General features: G+C 38.8%; 1 protein-coding gene across 2 annotated transcripts; it reads left to right on the top strand.

The window, feature by feature from the left end:
• Window positions 1-2,199: 2,199 nt before the first annotated feature.
• Window positions 2,200-6,550, top strand: LOC121235722 (F-box protein SKIP31). 2 transcript variants are annotated; one of them, XM_041132094.1, is made up of 9 exons: window positions 2,200-2,452; window positions 2,709-2,888; window positions 2,994-3,067; window positions 3,278-3,353; window positions 3,523-3,633; window positions 4,004-4,178; window positions 4,283-4,401; window positions 6,164-6,224; window positions 6,316-6,550. In XM_041132094.1, exons 1-9 carry the CDS (start codon window positions 2,375-2,377, stop codon window positions 6,384-6,386), a joined length of 945 nt encoding a protein of 314 aa, XP_040988028.1. In that variant the 5' UTR covers window positions 2,200-2,374; the 3' UTR covers window positions 6,387-6,550. The 2 variants fall into 2 exon arrangements, with proteins under 2 accessions (XP_040988028.1, XP_040988030.1); XM_041132096.1 differs by having other exon boundaries at window positions 2,205-2,440.
• Window positions 6,551-19,389: the final 12,839 nt, after the last annotated feature.

Below are 19,389 nucleotides of genomic sequence, written 5' to 3' on the forward strand. Positions count from 1 at the left end.
ACGGGTGACCCCCGCCACCTGCATCTAGTGGACGAGAGTCTGCCCCGCCCATGCAGAGGAATGGCAGTGGGATGCGGGGCCCCACTGCCCACCCTTATGAAGTCCCAAATGCCAATATTAGGGAATATGAGGACACAAATAGCACTTGCAAAAAATTGAAGAGCCCAAAAGAAAAAAAAAAACAACAAAAAAAAAAAGAATGGTGTGTGCCTATATGGAATATCAGGAGTATGAAGTGAAATAGTTGATGTGCTTACCACTAGGAGAGCACTTTTCTCTCGTAGCGCTCACCTGGGTTGTGAATATTTGTTCTCTCCGCAATGCTTAGTCTTCTAATGATAACTTGTGTTCTATTGTTGATTTTTTTATCAATATTTAGTTTAGGAAAGTCCTCTATTACATGCATCTATGTTCATGGTGGTCTGTGCACACCCTTACCCTACATAATGAATGAAGTGGCTATAACCATAATTTGATTCAAAAGAGGGGCAAAATGTTTAGTAAAACTTGAAACACATACACTATTTTTATATAGAGAAAATATATTTGCAATCGTGAATTGTGCAACCGTCACCTAATCACTTTGAAAAAAATTAATAAAATATGGAATCCGCATGAAAGAAATTAATTTTTTAATAGCAAACCATACTCTTTTTCAAAACGATTATACGACGTTTATGCACTTCACGATTATATGTAGAATATAAGATAGTAGATATTGAGGGCCTTTTGGACATTTCATATTATACAATGTAATTGGCTCTTTTGTGACAGAAGAGAAAATGGATCTTTTGAAAATAATGAATCTATTACGGTTATTGGATAGGATATATTTAAAGAAAAAAAAATAGAAAAAGAACTACAACAGTCAAAACCAACAAATTGTTGAACTGGCTACCAACTGTCAATGTTAAATTTTTATGTATTTCTTGTCGTTCAAACTTCAAAGTGCGATTATATTTTTTAATAACAATATTGCATTAAATTAAAATTAAGAATACAAAGAAGAAGGAGGTAGGTGACCTCAACAAAAATCTCATTATAATTGATGTGGTACATACATAAATCATAAGAAAGAGCAAACAATCAAATAAGTTAGATTGTGTCCATGTTCCTTGATTGAGTAAAACAATGAAATGCTAAAAAAAAAAAAAAGGACGCTAGCAACATGCTCGCACGTGTGCTGCACATGTAGTGAGTAGAGGTCGGGATAGGTTGCGCAAGTGTGATCTAGGTGGCTGCTAGTGAGCATAACGGTGGGGTATGTGTGCCAATATGGTAGTCTAAGAGCGATAGATCAGATATTGTTTTAGACGGAGAAGAAATGAAAAAAATGTATGAACAATCGCTTAGGGGAAAAGAGGATAGAAAGAGTAGAGAGGAAGGCTTATGTCTTTTTGCAGTGAGAATGGAAAGAAACAGAATTTAAGAAAGAGAATGGAGCAGCCTTGCTTTAAACGAACCTACTTATCTTGTTTGTTTTTAAAGATGAGATGAGATGAATTGGGATTAAAATTAAAAAATTGAATAAAAAATTATTATAATATATTTTTTAATATTATTTTATTTTGAGATTTAAAAAAGTTAAATTGTTTATTTTATTTCTTATGAAAATTTGAAAAATTTATAACGATGAGATTGGAAGTTTTCAAAATTTTCAAAATTTTAAATTTTAGTCTTGAAAACAAACCAGACGTGGAGATACCTCTGCTTATGACCAATGAGATAGGAACGCCAAACATGAGACATTGTGTTCCAAATGTAAAAAAACAATTCTCATCTTGGTCAATATAATTTTATAATCTATCACTTAAATAGATTGTATTTAAAATAGAAAAATTAATAACACATCACTTTTCACAATACATTACACAATTAGGTTCTAAAATGAAGGGTAGTTTAATAAAATATTTTACAAAAGTAGCATTACTTTATAAAAATATCCTCACTTTTAAATATGTATTGTAAAATATATTATGAAATGTATTGTGTAGATATCATTACTTTTTAAAATATATGTTAAGAATAACATAATATAGAAAAATGAAAAGTATCTCTAAACTCAAAAAGATTGGTTGGTTATGAAATTGGGTTTGGGAAATTATTCCGCAAGTCCTGTGAGCCCATAAAATTTGGGCTTAGGAATCCAACTAGGCCCACCACTGAAATTCTGACTCGACCAGACCACCGCCTGATGCATCTCGTCTCGTCTCCTCTGCTTATCCTCGTCTCCTCTGTTTTAGTTACATCACCTTCTGTCATAAGTCTAAAGCCGCCGCCGGCGAAGATCTCCGGCCTGCACACTCAAAAGCGTCCGATACCCTTAAACCGCTTGAGGTAGCCATCCGATCTGACCTCGAAGTTACCGGCTAGCATGACGGTGTTGGACGAGGAAGAAGAGAGCCTGGCTCATTTCCTCGAATCGGAGGTCCTCTCCGAGGTCTCCGACCAGGTTACCGATGTTTATTTTTTATTTTTAATCTGTAATTAATTGAGTTCTCCGTTTCCTATTTTTGAAATTAAGTTCCTTCTGAAATTCTGCCTGTATGAATATTATTGAATTGGGTCTTCATTTTGTCTTTTTTCCCTAGAAAATTTCGTTCCTTTTCATCTTGCTTATTTTCTTTAATCATAGATAAGAAGGGAAATCTACTTTTAATTTTTATGTTTATATATTTTTTGGGTTTCGTTTGATCGGGTGAATGCAGGAAGATGCGATAACAGAGGAAGAGCCCGAAGCAAAGAGAGTGCGTGTGAATGAAAATGAGAAGGCCGAAGGGTCTTCATCAAACAACAACAGTAGCATGCCAAAGAGGATTGAGACGGGGTTTTTCAGCAAAATCCCTTCTGAACTCTTTCCTCACATCCTCAAATTCCTCTCTTCCGAGGTGCCCCTTCCCTTCTTTCACCAATTCTACATTTTTGTATATTCTTGTTTTGACTAATTGCATGTTACAATGTAATGGGTTTTGGTGGTCTCTGATGTCCTGCAGGATCTATTTTCGTGCTCGCTCGTCTGTAGATTCCTAAGCTATGCGGCATCTGATGAGTTTCTATGGCGTCGCTTGTCAGTATTATTATTATGTTTCATAATTACATCCTGTTATCCCATTTTGATCCACCTTTTTTTTCCTGCTTATCATGTTAGCAAATTGATTTCAACTAGTGTAAACAAGTTTCTGCTTATCATCTTTGCACTCCCAAAGTTTCTTTCTGTAAACAAGTTCGAAATTACTTGGAATGTGTATAAAAGCTAATTCATCTAACATATATGCAGATACTGTATGAGATGGGGTTTTTTGCCCCCTACAAAAAAGTTACGTGAATGTCCTTGGAAAACGCTTTACATACAGGTACCCTTAATTTTGTGAAGTTCTATATGAATAATTATTTTTACTTCTCTTTTGATTTTTGGGTGTGGGTCTAAGGAAGGTTTAGAATGGTTTTTGTCATTTCAGTTATCTTTTGACACTTACAGTTGAAGCTATCATTAACCAATACTTTATCTTTTTCTTTCTTCAGCGTGATGAAGAGGACATGACTGAACTCGTTAGAAATTGCCAGCCCGAGTTTAAAGAGTACTACATTCAAATGCAAGCGGCTAAGAGAAGCCAAGTGCCTCTTCCTTCACAGGTAAGAAAATTTCCTAAGACGTTTCCTGCCTGGGACTATATTTGGAGTACATTCCTAGGGTGATTGAAACCAAGGAATATCTTGGAGAACTTCTTTATATCTTGCAGATGCATTTTCCTGCTACTTATCATTCCTTCCCTGTATTATCAAGCTTTATAATTTCTAACAATCTTTTTGTGATGCTGTTAGTGGAACTTTTGCCTATTGTTCTTTATTCATCACTCAGTATTTTTAGTGGATAACTGATGGCTCTTATTTAAGAGAAACATCCATGTTGAAAAACCAGCTCTTGCTTCTATGTTTATTTACTTGAATAGGTTTGTAAAATACTGTTTCATGCTGCCTCATTATGTCTGTTTTGCATGTGAAGGTGAATGATGATCGGATAATTCTTGACAAGACAGTTGCTGATCAAGTGTCTATGTGGAAAAGCAGTAGAGGCCTGACTGATAAGGTGGTCACTGACCATGCTTGTTCAGGAGAAACATGTTCTTACTACCATATCGGAGACGTATTTGTTTGTGAGAAGACTGGACACGTTCACGGTAGAGAACACTTCTTGGAATGACACCCCATACACGTATACGGTAATTATTTAATGCTGGTACTTTGGAGCTTATTGATTAACCGTATATGTTTCCTTTTCCAGTTTGTGATGATACATGCAGAGAAGTTGTTATGGATCCCAACAATGAGCTTTTGGTGTGTACAATATCTGGACATTGTTTTGATAGGTTGATTTCGACAGCGGAGATGGAGCAAGATGCAGTAAGTTTAAATTTCCTTTACCTTTTGTGTTTTGTTTTTGTGATAAGCCACAACTTTTAGTCATAAAGTCGCCGCTCTCTCTCTCAGAATTTTCAGATAATATCAGAACAGGTTAGGATTCACCATGTGTGACCGAACTATGCTTCTGTATTTCAGTTTCCTCTTGTCAAATATGTCTTTCAAGCAAAGTTTTGAAATCCGTTCCAGTGACTGTTCCAGTTGAGGCACTAGAATGAAATATTTCGGTACCGGTACGTTTCGGTATACCGTTTCGGGGTAGACATTAAATTGATAAATATATATATATATATATATAGAAACTATATTCTGAAGTAATATCAATACAAGTCTTAAAAATATATATATAGCTGAGAAACTCAATAATACTTCTTAATATAAATCTTAAAACACACATATATGTAAAACTTGTCTAAATTCTCAAATTCTCAATCCAACTGTTAAAAAAAATAATTATGACTCACAAACAATTTTTGGTACTCTGGGCAAAATGACATGAATCACATACCAGTGTAATGACATATGGATAGTTATCGTGCTATATTTTCACTACTATTATTGTATTTGAGACACCCCTTACTTACCAGTGTAATTCCACAAATGTAAAAAGATTATTATAAAAACGAAAAATGCAGATTGAAAACAAGTCTAATAAAAATACAGCAAACACAAGACAACAATGAACAATCCCATACCCAGATAAAACACGTTTGCAGCGGAAAAGAAAATTACAGAACAAAAATCAAGGCTTGAGTTCGAGGAATACGAGCAGAAGGAGTTGCGAGTCCGCAACGATGTGGAGAAAGAAACCTAAGGCTCAAGCTGCGAGCTCGTCTGTGACGGTGTGGACTGTGGAGGATCGAAGTGGTGTCTGATGTTGCTGGTGCGAGCTAGGGATCTTGTTTGAGAAAAGGGACTTCAGTTGAAGTGAAGAATCTGAAATTCGTAAATTACATTTCTTTCTTCAGAAGGAAAAATGTCAAATGGAGACAAAATGACAAAAAAGGCCAGGAGTTTTAACGTAATTACAAAAATGCCATGGCCCATGCCCTGCTTTCAACATTTTGGACCGAAATATCAATTTTGTCTAGTACACCGAAAACCGGCCAGTATTACCCGGTACGGAACACTTACCTCTACAGTGCCGGTTACTGTTCCGGCACGGAAAATTCCTGCTATTCCGGCCAGAATGGAACAGAACGGAATGGTAATCAAAACTTTGCTTTCAAGGATTCCCTAATGAATTGTGTTCTTTAATTGTTCTTATTCTTATAGTTGATGCCATAAATTACGTCTTTCAAGGATTATGTATGATGATTATCTGCAGTTGGTTTGGTAGATGTACGTGGAAATTTATTTCACAATCTGACCCTGTTTTTGGACCATGTGGTATAACATGAATATGTTTTACTGTTTCCTTATTGCCTAACCAAGTTAATTTGTGCTCATACTAGCCCAAAAGGAAGAAGAAAAAAGAACTGTGTTTTTTTGGTGTCAAGTGTCTGAAACTGATTTTTTTTTCCCTTCACCAATGATTTAGTAGATTCTATGAGCTACATGACCTGTTCCATTTTGTGCCAGACAAGATTATCTTTCCTTTTCCTCCATCATCAACGAACACACTGATCTGCCCGTTTTGTTAGCAGTTTCTCATTACGAAGCTCTTTGACATATTTTGCTCATCTGATTGTAATTTTGTTCCCCGTCCTTTCCCCCCTCTGCCACCCCCGAAAAAAAAATATAGGAACAGCAACAAGGTGGCGTGACAGACGAAGCAGAACCGTTCATGGGCTCCGGACGTTTTGGTAACGGCATTACCTTACCTTTTTTTCTCTCCTCTTAACATGTTCATGACCTTATGAACCTCTTTTTTTATCATCTCATTATGTGTGGCAGCACGAGCTTATTTATTGGGATATAATTGCGCTGATGAAAAGGAGCTGAAAGCTGCTTTGAAGTTCTGCTGAACCCGGTACTGATCTTGTTGCGGGTGGGGATGCTTTTACTTGGCATACTTAGAGATTGCAGGAAATGCCAAAACATTTTACTATTCGAATGGTTGATAGATAGAGACAATTATGTTTATGTATTAAGTCAGTCATTCTGCAATGGTAGGTTATATTTCAGAAAATGTTCTTTTCGCTGGTGCTCTTGTTGCTTTGTCTTTGTGTTGTAGTTTTGTTACCTAGCTTCATTCTAGATTTGCAGGTTAGCCTGAGCTATCAATTAACAGAATCGTATATCTCCCTCTGCTTCATGCTCGTTACAACCTCATCTGGGTTGTGACCTACATAAAACTTCATCTTTTCTTCTTCAATTATAGCCACTAAAATATAGATATCATGCATTGTAACCACTAATACCTTGTGGGATGGCTCAGTTTGGGTACTCGTAACCTCTGGTATATGTGGGACTTCTGGGAAGAAATTCTATATCTTTTCTGGTCTTTGAATTGCCGCATTCACTATATATATAGAGAAGCCAATATGGTAAGTGATTTGTTAGCGAAGGAAGGTGCGAAAAGTAGGATAATGGATTTCGACGGGGATGACATTGGGATTGGAAGATTACGGGGCCTCTTGCGAACGGATTATTTGGAAATGTCTTATTTACGTAGATAAACTCTAGTGGCTTGCTTGCTTGTATATGGTTATTCCTCCGCCTTAGTAAGGGTTTTTTAATAAAGGTTCTATTTTAAGTTGAAAAAAAAAAAAATCCCACTAATACCTTGTTGCGATTTCTCCTATCATCAAAGAAGTTGAATCTGTGGGCCTTACCGAGAAGGAAATTAAAAATAAAACACAAGAAGAATAACGTCGAATTAAAAAAAAAAAAAAAAAAAAAAGAAAGAAGAAAAAAACTAATGTAATTATAGAGCTGTTAGTTGTAACAATCAAAGAGAAAAAGATAATATCAACTAAGCTATTTGCTTATTTGCGGTAGCCGTTGGACTAATTATTTTTTGTGGCGCCTTCAATCCCCCTTATATAAATACACAGGGATCAAGACACCAGAATGGTGACAACACGGTCACACATCCCAACGAAGTGCCAGTGTGTGTACATGCAACAGTGTACAAATAAAATAACGCAGCGGATAGTCAACTAAGTACTAGAATTTATTTACAATCAAACATCAATAAAAATTTAAATAGCAGTTATACAGTCATCTATAAAATAATTTTACAATAGTTTTGAAATAAACAAACGAGTGATCCCAGATCACTCCTCAGGAGGAGCCGTCTCCTCAGGCTCGCCCTCCTCCTCCTCATCTGCATCAAAATCTGCGTTACCACAAAATGGTATCGCAGGTAAGTATGACCTCAAATAACAACGTAATATAAAATGTATTAAATGCAACTAACATGCATGCACATGATGAAATATGCATTTTTCCACAAAACATCATTTTTCCCTAAAATGATAATTTTCCAACACACGCCAAAATCCCATTTGGCCCAAAATATCCGTAAAACATTTTCCCAGAAAATGATTTACCCAAAAACCAACTCGCACTATTTTCCCAGAAAATAGTGCATTAATTCCAAATGCACCATGCATTATTTCCATATGCACCATGGCCTCCCCTATGGACCATCCGCACGTCCTGGCTTCGTAGCGGTGCTCAGTTCCGCGCCCAGCGCGTACATGGCCAAGCACCCACACTACGCAACGAGCGATGCCCAGTTCCGCGCCCAGCGCGTACGTGGCCAGACATCCTCTAGTCCCCGCCAGCAGAAGGACCACGGAGTCGGCACGAGACCATCTCTTCCGATCCCATTGTCGCCCGGCGACAATCCAGGGGACGTTACTCAGTATATTCCGCTCCCGAGTAACCAGAGGAGCTCCACCGAGTTAATACCCCATCTCGCTTGGGGTCGTGATACACACGCACCAAAATATTATCACATAAAATCATAGCTTTTCAAATCACATGAACATGAATGCAATACACGAAAACCCAGATTTCTTTTACAAACATGATCATGCATGAAATAATGAAATGCACATGTACCAACACAATGTCCAAACCAACAATTACCAATCCAATCAAATCCAACCAAACAACTCCAATCACAAATCCATCCGACCCCCGAACTCCTCGGACTCAGTCCGGCATGCCAAAAATACAGTAAAATGGGTTAGTGCAAAAATACATTTAAATTACGAAAGTTCTTTGGAGAAATACTTACAGTGCAATATAATAATTTCCGGAGGATCACGAAGCTGCAAGTGGTGATGTCTGAGCAACACCACAGTGTAAAATACACTGTGGCCGTGGGTCACAGATACCCACTTTTCAACGAGGACAAACGAAGACCCAAAAATGGTAGGGTAGGGCCTAAGGAGGTCGGTGAAGCTAGTGGTGGTGGTGGTTTGCCGTGGGTGGCGGCGTAAGGGGTGGTTTTAGGCCAAAATGCACAAATCAGAAATGGGCTTGGTGGGGCTTCACCGGTGACAGATTGGAGGTGGGGTTGGGTCCAATGGGTTGCTAAGAGGTCGAGAATGAAGTGGTAGGAAGATGGTGGCCAATGGCGGTGCGACGGCGGCGCAACGGCGGAAAGAGTGCCGCGGCTTCGAAGGGCTACTGGTGGTTAACGGCGGCACGGATGGAGGTGAGGTTGGTGGGGTGAGGTCGCCGGCGGCTGGGGAAGCTAGCGGGCTGGGCGGTGAAGGCCACAGCCGGCTCACGGCGGTGCTGGCGTGAAGGTGGCCCGCGGCTTCGTGGGGTGCGTGTGGGCTACCGGCGGCGAGGTAGGGGCTGAGATTTGGGGAGTGAGGTTGCCGGAGGGAGGGGGAGCTGGTCGGCCGGGCGGTGTCGCGCACGGCGGCGCGACGGCGGCGGGCTGGGCGGTGAGGAAGAACGGACGGAGAGAGAGAGAGAGGGAGAGGGAGAGTCGCGCACCGGGGAGGAAGCCAGGGAGAAGAAAAAGAAAAAGAAAAAAAGAAAAGAAGAAAAGAAAAAGAAAAGGAAAAAAAAAATAGAGGGAAAAGAAATGAGGTCCAATCCTCATAACTTGGGTCACAAAAATGATCCAACGGAAACGATTTCAAAACCTCAAGTTAAATAAAATAATTTAAACATAATGGTAAAGTCAAATTGAAATAATTAAATCCCACAGTAATTAATTTAAATATTAAAAGCAATTTAGATGCATAACAAAAATAAATATTTGGAAAGCACATAAAAATAATTTTCACCAAATTAAAATCATAGAAATAAACTTACTAAAAATCCAACCAATTTAAAATAAGAGAATAAATTTTAATTACATAAAAATAATTCCTTCAGTAAAAATACACTAAAATACGGGGTGTTACATCCTCCCCCCCTTAAAAAAAATTTCGTCCTCGAAATTGGCAAGGTCAACATTAAGACTAAGACAGGAATAAGATTCAACTAAGAGCAGACTAAGAACATACCGCCAAAATAGTCCGGGCAAGGCCACTCTATAAGCAACAAGCGCAACCTTCTCTACGATCTGAAAATGGCCAACATATCTTGGACTAAGCTTTCCTTTCTTACCAAAGCGCTTAACGCCTTTCATAGGAGAGACTTTAAGATAAACTCAATCACATACTTCAAAGGATAAGTCTCTTCTTCTTGTATCTGCATAACTCTTCTGGCGATTTTGCGCTTCCGCCATTTTAGTCCTTATAAACTGAACTTGATCCTTCATTCCTTGAACTATCTCCTTGACATATAACCGAGTCAACTTACCCAACGAGTCAGTATTATTAACAGGCAAGAAATTGGCACTCTTGGTCAACCGATCCACAATCACCCAAATTGAGTTCTTCCCACTAGGAGTCCTCGGCAACCCTACCACAAAATCCATAGAAATATCATCCCACTTCCACTCTGGAATAGGGAGAGGTTGAAGTCGACAATTGGAGAAGGAGAAAGCCATTCCATTCCTACGGGCCTGGAACTGTGATGAATGAAGTAAGAATTTCGGGCTCGGGCCTGAGAATGCGTGGTACATTTCTCAATGAACATGGCAATATCCAATATACTCGTTTTAGTCCCCCAATGACACATCACGACCAGTATTCTTAGAGTGACTGCTATCCAAAAATCTCATTTCCTCGAGAACCTTAATACAACATCCAATAAATTCCAATGATCAATAGATCCATACAATAATATGTGCCAACCTCAATCAATTCCTATGCTCCAACTTCTAAACCTTCATGGAATTCTACTATTGGAAACCTAATAGCCACTTCCAATGTTAACCATCAATAACAAATTGCACAACCAAATGATTAATCTCCAATTACAAGCATCTTCTCAAAATTCAAGTCACCATTAATTCTTCAAATCAGTACAATTTGAACTCCTGACTACAACAAAAATACCACGCTTCTGCTGCGCACTCTGATATTCGCCACATGCATAAAACTTACGTCCTCATGAAACTAACACCAAGAGTACAAGGTGGCTCCATTCCTACTAACCAAAACCCTTATCACAATTTGGTAGAAAAACACTCTCTCTCCCAAAACCACGAGTTATAACTCAAATTCCTCAATTAACTTCTGCTGCCTTGATCAAAATCAAATTCTATAAAATACAACCATGATCAAAGACAGAAATCCAATATCAAACAACCTCAGCATCCCAAATTGAAAATAAACAACCTCAACCCAAAATACACTCATCTCCTCTAAGATAAGAAACATACTTTAAAAGACTCAATTCCAACCTAGCGAATCAAAAAGAGTGCCTAGAGACTTCTACCTAACAACCTAAACCCGAAAGCTCACCATCTACATTCTAAACATCATCTAATCTAACGGTGACTAAACTCACAACGAACCACCATTGACTTCACCAAAACATTAACAAAACCTCCTTGGTAACTCGCCCACCTATTTCTACTCCAATAAGCTAGTATTAACACAACTAGTTCCTTCAATAGCACATCACTATTAAACCTCAGGGCAAACCATACTGATCAAATCTTCAATCTACCAAAAGCCATTGCAAAGCACCCAGGGATCCTAATGCTTTATTAACTCACATACTTGATCATATCATTCATCGCTAACGTCTAAACTTCAACTTCCAAGATCTTATCATATACCATACGTGACATCCTATCAATCTCTCTTCAAGTTAAATAACAATGTCCTTCATTCAACCAACTAGATGCTCAAACTCCAAAAGAAAGTATAACCTTAAAATTTAAATTCCTAGGTAACCTCAAGTCACAATTAATTCCTGAAGATAATCACAATAACTATTCCCAACCATGATTCATTGAGTAACTCACTTCAATTGCACACTTCGATCAACTCCCCAAAAACTCCAAGCCAAAGTCTCTTGAATTACTACTATTGTGTCGACTCCTCTTCCACACCTACCAAAACCACTTCTTTCAAACCAAAATGAGACTAGGACCTGAACTCTTCGAAATGTGCATAAATACTCACCACTACCATGCATCGATCACATGCACTCTTAGCCAAGACCAAAAAATGCTCCAAATGTGCAAGTGATCATCATTACCATTTCCATCACTAAACCTATATCCTCGAAATCAATAAGAATCATTTCTTAAATCGTCACCATATATTATCCTTAAAATTGATATAAATTAAATCCTCAACCTGACACTGTAACCTCATGCTAAAAATAATTATTAACCGAACTAGATCAATATCTTCCATCTCCAAAGAAATTCTCCCCTAAAAATTCTCATATCAGTAACTTAACTCAGATCAATCCTATTTTAATTCAGCCGTTCAACTCTGCAATTCTAAAACCTTAACCCAAATATAAATCATTTCCTAAAATCCTCAAGATCGATGAACTCAAATCTAAAACATTCTCCTTATAAAACTTGTAAATTCTAAAACCCCAAATATTATCAAATTGCTTATCGAGGTTGGCAAAATCAAAAACTTCTAGTCTAAGTAATCTCTTAATTGCTTGTTGAACCTACCAGCTTAAATCCCATTAACTTATTTTCTAAAAAACTATGGGGCCACAAACCTTAGATGAACTTCTCATAAATCTAACATTGACATTCGTTGAACTTACAACCCCCTACCTCAAAGACTCATTACCTAAATTCTACGGAACCTAAATCCTCAATTATCCTAAGCAATTAAAAACTATTCCCCTCCTTAGCAGCAACTTGAGTACCTAATCCAAAGAGTTCTCCCAGACCCTGATGTTCAAGCCTCGATATTAAAACAACCAATCACCAAGAGTTCAGGCCTACTATACCAATGTTTAAGCCTAACAATGGCCTTCTCAGTCGTACCATCTTCCTGTCATAACATAACCCTTAACCCGCCTTTCAATTTCGAACAAAACAAAATAAAATAAAATTCCATAAATAAAATAACATACAAATAAATAAATAAATAACAAAATTATTATACAATAAAATAAATAAACACCAAAATTATTATACATTAAAATAAATAAACAACAGAATTATTATACAATAAAATAAATAAAGCCAATAAAACCATACTCAACCAAAGGTAAACACTAATTAAAACAATAAAATCAAATAAATCAAATAACATCAATTAACATAAAATAAAATAGTAATAAACTCATAATATAAAATAAATAACTTAACTTACACCACTTAAACAAAAATTTTATTATTTTAAAATAATAAAAATAATTTTCTGATACTATCCTAAGGGACATATGGTTTTACCCAGAGCCGAACTGCTCTGATACCACCTGTGGCGCCCCCAATCCCCCTTATATAAATACACAGGGATCAAGACGCCAGGATGGTGACAACACGGTCACACATCCCAACGAAGTGCCAGTGTGTGTACATGCAACAGTGTACAAATAAAATAACGCAGCGGATAGTCAACTAAGTACCAGAATTTATTTACAATCAAACATCAATAAAAATTTAAATAGCAGTTATACAGTCATCCATAAAATAATTTTACAATAGTTTTGAAATAAACAAACGAGTGATCCCAGATCACTCCTCAGGCTCGCCCTCCTCCTCCTCATCTGCATCAAAATCTGCGTTACCACAAAATGGTATCGCAGGTAAGTATGACCTCAAATAACAACGTAATATAAAATGTATTAAATGCAACTAACATGCATGCACATGATGAAATATGCATTTTTCCACAAAACATCATTTTTCCCGAAAATGATAATTTTCCAACACACGCCAAAATCCCATTTGGCCCAAAATATCCGTAAAACATTTTCCCAGAAAATGATTTACCCAAAAACCAACTCGCACTATTTTCCCAGAAAATAGTGCATTAATTCCAAATGCACCATGCATTATTTCCATATGCACCATGGCCTCCCCTATGGACCATCCGCACGTCCTGGCTTCGTAGCGGTGCTCAGTTCCGCGCCCAGCGCGTACATGGCCAAGCACCCACACTACGCAACGAGCGATGCCCAGTTCCGCGCCCAGCGCGTACGTGGCCAGACATCCTCTAGTCCCCGCCAGCAGAAGGACCACGGAGTCGGCACGAGACCATCTCGTCCGATCCCATTGTCGCCCTGCGACAATCCAGGGGACGTTACTCAGTATATTCCGCTCCCGAGTAACCAGAGGAGCTCCACCGAGTTAATACCCCATCTCGGCTTGGGGTCGTGATACACACGCACCAAAATATTATCACATAAAATCATAGCTTTTCAAATCACATGAACATGAATGCAATACACGAAAACCCAGATTTCTTTTACAAACATGATCATGCATGAAATAATGAAATGCACATGTACCAACACAATGTCCAAACCAACAATTACCAATCCAATCAAATCCAACCAAACAACTCCAATCACAAATCCATCTGACCCCCGAACTCTTCGGATTCAGTCCGGCATGCCAAAAATACAGTAAAATGGGTTAGTGCAAAAATACATTTAAATTACGAAAGTTCTTTGGAGAAATACTTACAGTGCAATATAATAATTTCCGGAGGATCACGAAGCTGCAAGTGGTGATGTCTGAGCAACACCACAGTGTAAAATACACTGTGGCCGTGGGTCACAGATACCCACTTTTCAACGAGGACAAATGAAGACCCAAAAATGGTAGGGTAGGGCCTAGGGAGGTCGGTGAAGTTAGTGGTGGTGGTGGTTTGCCGTGGGTGGCGGCGCAAGGGGTGGTTTTAGGCCAAAATGCACAAATCGGAAATGGGCTTGGTGGGGCTTCACCGGTGACAGATCGGAGGTGGGGTTGGGTCCAATGGGTTGCTAAGAGGTCGAGAATGAAGTGGTAGGAAGATGGTGGCCAATGGCGGTGCGACGGCGGCGCAACGGCGGAAAGAGTACCGCGGCTTCGAAGGGCTACTGGTGGTTAACGGCGGCACGGATGGAGGTGAGGTTGGTGGGGTGAGGTCGCCGGCTGCTGGGGAAGCTAGCGCGCTGGGCGGTGAAGGCCACCGCCGGCTCACGGCGGCGCTGGCGTGAAGGTGGCCCGCGGTCGCTGGAGGGTGGGGGAGCTGGTCGGCCGGGCGGTGTCGCGCACGGCGGCGCGACGGCGGCGGGCTGGGCGGTGAGGAAGAACGGACGGAGAGAGGGAGAGAGAGGGAGAGGGAGAGTCGCGCACCGGGGAGGAAGCCAGGGAGAAGAAAAAGAAAAAGAAAAGAAGAAAAGAAAAAGAAAAGGAAAAAAAAATAGAGGGAAAAGAAATGAGGTCCAATCCTCATAACTTGGGTCACAAAAATGATCCAACGGAAACGATTTCAAAACCTCAAGTTAAATAAAATAATTTAAACGTAATGGTAAAGTCAAATTGAAATAATTAAATCCCACAGTAATTAATTTAAATATTAAAAGCAATTTAGATGCATAACAAAAATAAATATTTGGAAAGCACATAAAAATAATTTTCACCAAATTAAAATCATAGAAATAAACTTACTAAAAATCCAACCAATTTAAAATAAGAGAATAAATTTTAATTACATAAAAATAATTCCTTCAGTAAAAATACACTAAAATACAGGGTGTTACATTTTTGCCTAAAAAATAAACTAATTTCTAAATCGTTTAATTTGATGGCATTGTATATAATAATCTCAAACTCAATTAATGAACTTTAGAAACGTTTGGAAAATATGGAAAAAACGTTTTTCCAAAATATCTGTTTTGTTTTAATAAAAAAAAATGTTCCTATGTTTACTACTCTCTTTCCATGTAATAATTATTACAAACTTGAAAAATTAATATTCAATCTAGTTTGGATAGTGAGATAAGATGAGATAGTTTTAGATGAGTTGAATAAAATATTATTAGAATATTATTTTTAATATTATTATTATTTTGAAATTTGAAAAAGTTGAATTATTTATTATATTTTGTATAAGAATTTTGAAAAGTTGTAACGATGAGATGAGATGAAACCATCTCTGTATCTAAACAGGACATAAGTGTGCTACCAATTTATTTATTTATTTTTTGTTAGAATGCACAGCGGAAAAGTACCTCAAGCTCAGCTTAAAGAATTGCTCCACAAGTTTTTCCAGATTGATAAACTCCAAGTGTTTCCTCTTAGTGGCGAAAGTGTACTACGTAGTATGGAACTAGAGTAACACTTACAAATCCACAGCCTAAGTATTTTATCAAGAGAGAACAAAAAGAGAGAGAATCTTTTTTCTATATTTTTTTTTTTATGGGTACCAAAAACACAATTGAGGAGGACTATATATAGTCCTCCTATGCACGGCTGTCCTTAAAGGCCAGCCTTCAATTGCCTTGTGTAATGGCAATTACAAGTAACGCATGGCTTAAAGCCATGCGTTACCAGCAGAAGGGGTCAGCCCCACGTGGGCGCCCCTCCAACTAATATCTCCCACTCGCACACATTGGGCATGACCCCAGGTCAGCATCTCTCTAATGTTCTCAATCTTGTTTATACAAATAAATAGGCCGTGCGACCACCAAGCACATCTGTAGAAAGGAGGGAGTACATATACCAAATCTCTCCCAGAGAAGACCAGCATAGTAACATCCCTAAAGTGTCTGGTCATGTCCTAGACTTATTCGATCGCATCAAGATCAAGCATTTTCGAACCCTCTTGAGTTAAAAAAAAACTCAGAATAATTCTTGACTACCTCCAAATATTTCAATGTGTTCACAACCTTTAGCCGCTACCAAGATGTAGCGTCATTTGTATAACGTCAGCAAACACTATCGAAGATACGATATCGAATAGTCTTCCCTTTACACTCATATCACTCAATTTTGGTCGAACTGCTTTCCCAACAATGCCTCTTTAGACCGTATCAATCATGGCCATAGACAGCATGCCAAAGTAGCAAACATCACAACCTCCATCTCGTGACATAGTTAAAAGTAAAGGACATTTTTTTAAGAAATGAGACTCACACAGTGAGAAAGAGGGAAATATTTTACTCATTTACTCATATGGTCGTATAAGCACATATAGTATGAAACACATGCTACAGTGGATTTCTCTTTCTCAAAGAGCATATGTCTATATCAACACCATACAGATCTCAGTCTAGCCGCTCCTTAAGCGTCTAACCCGAATTCCTCAATTTGCACGTCTCCAAGGCGTCAAAGAGGAACTCGCATCTGGCTTACTACAGGTTACATGGATGGTGGGTTAACCCATGCATAGTCCTATCAATGGACCTCATCTTAGCTCCCACTAAGGCGACATAACTTTGTGTCAACCAACTTATCCCTTTGGACAAGTACCTAGGGACACAATGTCTCATCTCTACTCGCTACTTAAGCGCTAGAGGCGATCGCTCGTGTGAGTGAGCCGATCTAAGCCTGTTGACATATCTTGTGTATGTGTATTAAAAACAATACGATAAAGACAAGAACTGAATCATATTGTATTAATATCCCAAAGGAAATGTTACATCTTTATGTCATTTGAAACACAAATTACATTTATAGTCTACGCAGTCCTAGATTCCTAACATGAGCCTTGAAGACATCTCTTGCTATAGGCTTCGTTAAGGGATCAGCAACCATGCGACTCGTAGAAAGATGTTTCAGAACCACTTCCTTTTGCGCTATCATGTCTCTGATGTAGTGATATCTGATATCTATGTGTTTGGTTCTTCCATGATATTTTGAGTCCTTAGCATATGCGAGAGCTGCCATGCTGTCGCAGAATATTGTCACCGAATCTGAAGTATCTGTGCCAATGTCTAAATGCTTGAGGAACCTCCGTAACCAAACAGCTTCTTGAACTGCTGCAGAACAAGCTATGTATTCTGCCTCCATGGTGGATAAAGCTATACAGGGTTGTTTCTTGCTGCTCCACGTAATGGCGCCTTGGTTGAGCAGAAAGACATACCCAGTGGTTGATTTGCGCTCATCTAGGTCGCTGCCCCAATCGGCATCACTGTAACCTCTTAGCTGCAAATCTGAACCCTGATAGCACAGCACATAGTCCGCAGTTCCCTTGAGATATCGCATAATCCTTTTGACCGCTTTCCAGTGAGCTAGTCCGGGGTTTGATTGGAATCTACTCACTAAGCCAACTGCATAGCATATGTCAGGTCGAGTACACATCATTGCTTACATCAGACTACCCACAGCATTAGCATAAGGGACACGAGCCATCTTTTCCTTTTCTTTTTGAGTCTTAGGACACATCACTTTAGACAAGTTCTCGCTCCTTGCAACAGGGGTGTCAATGGGTTTACATCCATTCATTAGGAAGCGCTCGAGGACTTTCTTTATGTAAGTCTATTGAGACAAACACAAAAGTCTCTTTGAGCGATCTCTGTAGATCTTAACTCCCAAAATGTATTCTGCTTCACCCATATCCTTCATCTCAAAATTGAAGGATAACCACTCTTTTGTGGCGACTATCAACCCTTTATTATTTCCAGCTAGTAGTATGTCGTCAACATATAATGACAACATAATGAAACTCTTCTTAGACCTTTTGACATAAACACAATGATCCTCTGTGATCATTGTAAACCCATTCGAGAGAATGGCTCGATGGAATCTGAGGTACCATTGTCTAGATGATTGCTTTAGGCCATATATAGATCGTTTGAGCTTGCACACTTTGCGCTCTTGACCTTTGACCACAAAACCAGTTGGTTGATCCATATAGATCTCATCATCTAGTTCTCCATTGAGAAATGTTGTCTTAACGTCCATCTGGTAGAGTTCCAAATCCATGTTTGCTACTATAGCTAGAATCAGGCGAATTGAGGCAAACCTCACTACTGGTGAAAAAGTCTCCTCATAGTCTATACCTTCCTGTTGGGTATATCCTTTGGCCACTAAGCGAGCTTTGTACTTATCTATTGATCCATCCGACTTGCGTTTGACCTTAAGAACCCATTTGTTCCCAATAGTCTTACGTCCTATTAGTAGATCAACCAGATCCCAGACCTGGTTAATCTTCATAGACTCAATCTCATCATTAAGAGCTTTCATCCACTCATCTTTTGTAGAAGATGAGAGAGCCTCATAAATTGTCCTAGGCTCGTCATCATCATGCGGAGCTACCATAAAAGCTTCCCCTTCAATCTCAAAACGACGACGGGGAATACTTTTGCGTGTGCTTCTACGCGGCTGAGGTTGTTGTGATTGATTGACAAGTGATGTGCTCCCACTCGGATTCAAATAATTTGTAGGAGCTTGAAGAATTTCTTCCTCATTCTCAACTAAATTCCTTGGAGCACTTTCTTCTTGTTCTACAATCTTATGAAGTTCTAAACTCCTATCAACCTCACCTCTACTTGGAAACTCATCTTCAATGAAATCCACATCTCGTGACTCAATCTCAGTCACACTTCCATCAGATTGTTCACCTATTAATACATACCCTTTAGAGTGTTCTGAGTACCTTATAAAGATACACTTCTTCCCTCTAGGGCCTAACTTCCCATACTTATGAGAAAGATTGTGAACAAAACCCGTTGAACCCCATGGCCGCAAGTTACTCAAATTAGGTTTCTCGCCGGTCCATAGTTCATATGGGGTGGAAGTTA

Source organism: Juglans microcarpa x Juglans regia, chromosome 6D (genome assembly GCF_004785595.1).
Source record: "Juglans microcarpa x Juglans regia isolate MS1-56 chromosome 6D, Jm3101_v1.0, whole genome shotgun sequence".
Taxonomy (NCBI): Eukaryota; Viridiplantae; Streptophyta; class Magnoliopsida; order Fagales; family Juglandaceae; genus Juglans; species Juglans microcarpa x Juglans regia.

Excerpts from the sequence above, each read along its gene's own strand:
- LOC121235722 (XM_041132094.1), top strand. The coding sequence starts at position 2,375 with ATGACGGTGTTGGACGAGGAAGAAGAGAGCCTGGCTCATTTCCTCGAA. Across the intron at positions 3,354-3,522 it reads GGAAAACGCTTTACATACAG|CGTGATGAAGAGGACATGAC; the intron begins GTACCCTTAATT and ends TTCTTTCTTCAG. Across the intron at positions 4,402-6,163 it reads CGGAGATGGAGCAAGATGCA|GAACAGCAACAAGGTGGCGT; the intron begins GTAAGTTTAAAT and ends AAAAAAATATAG.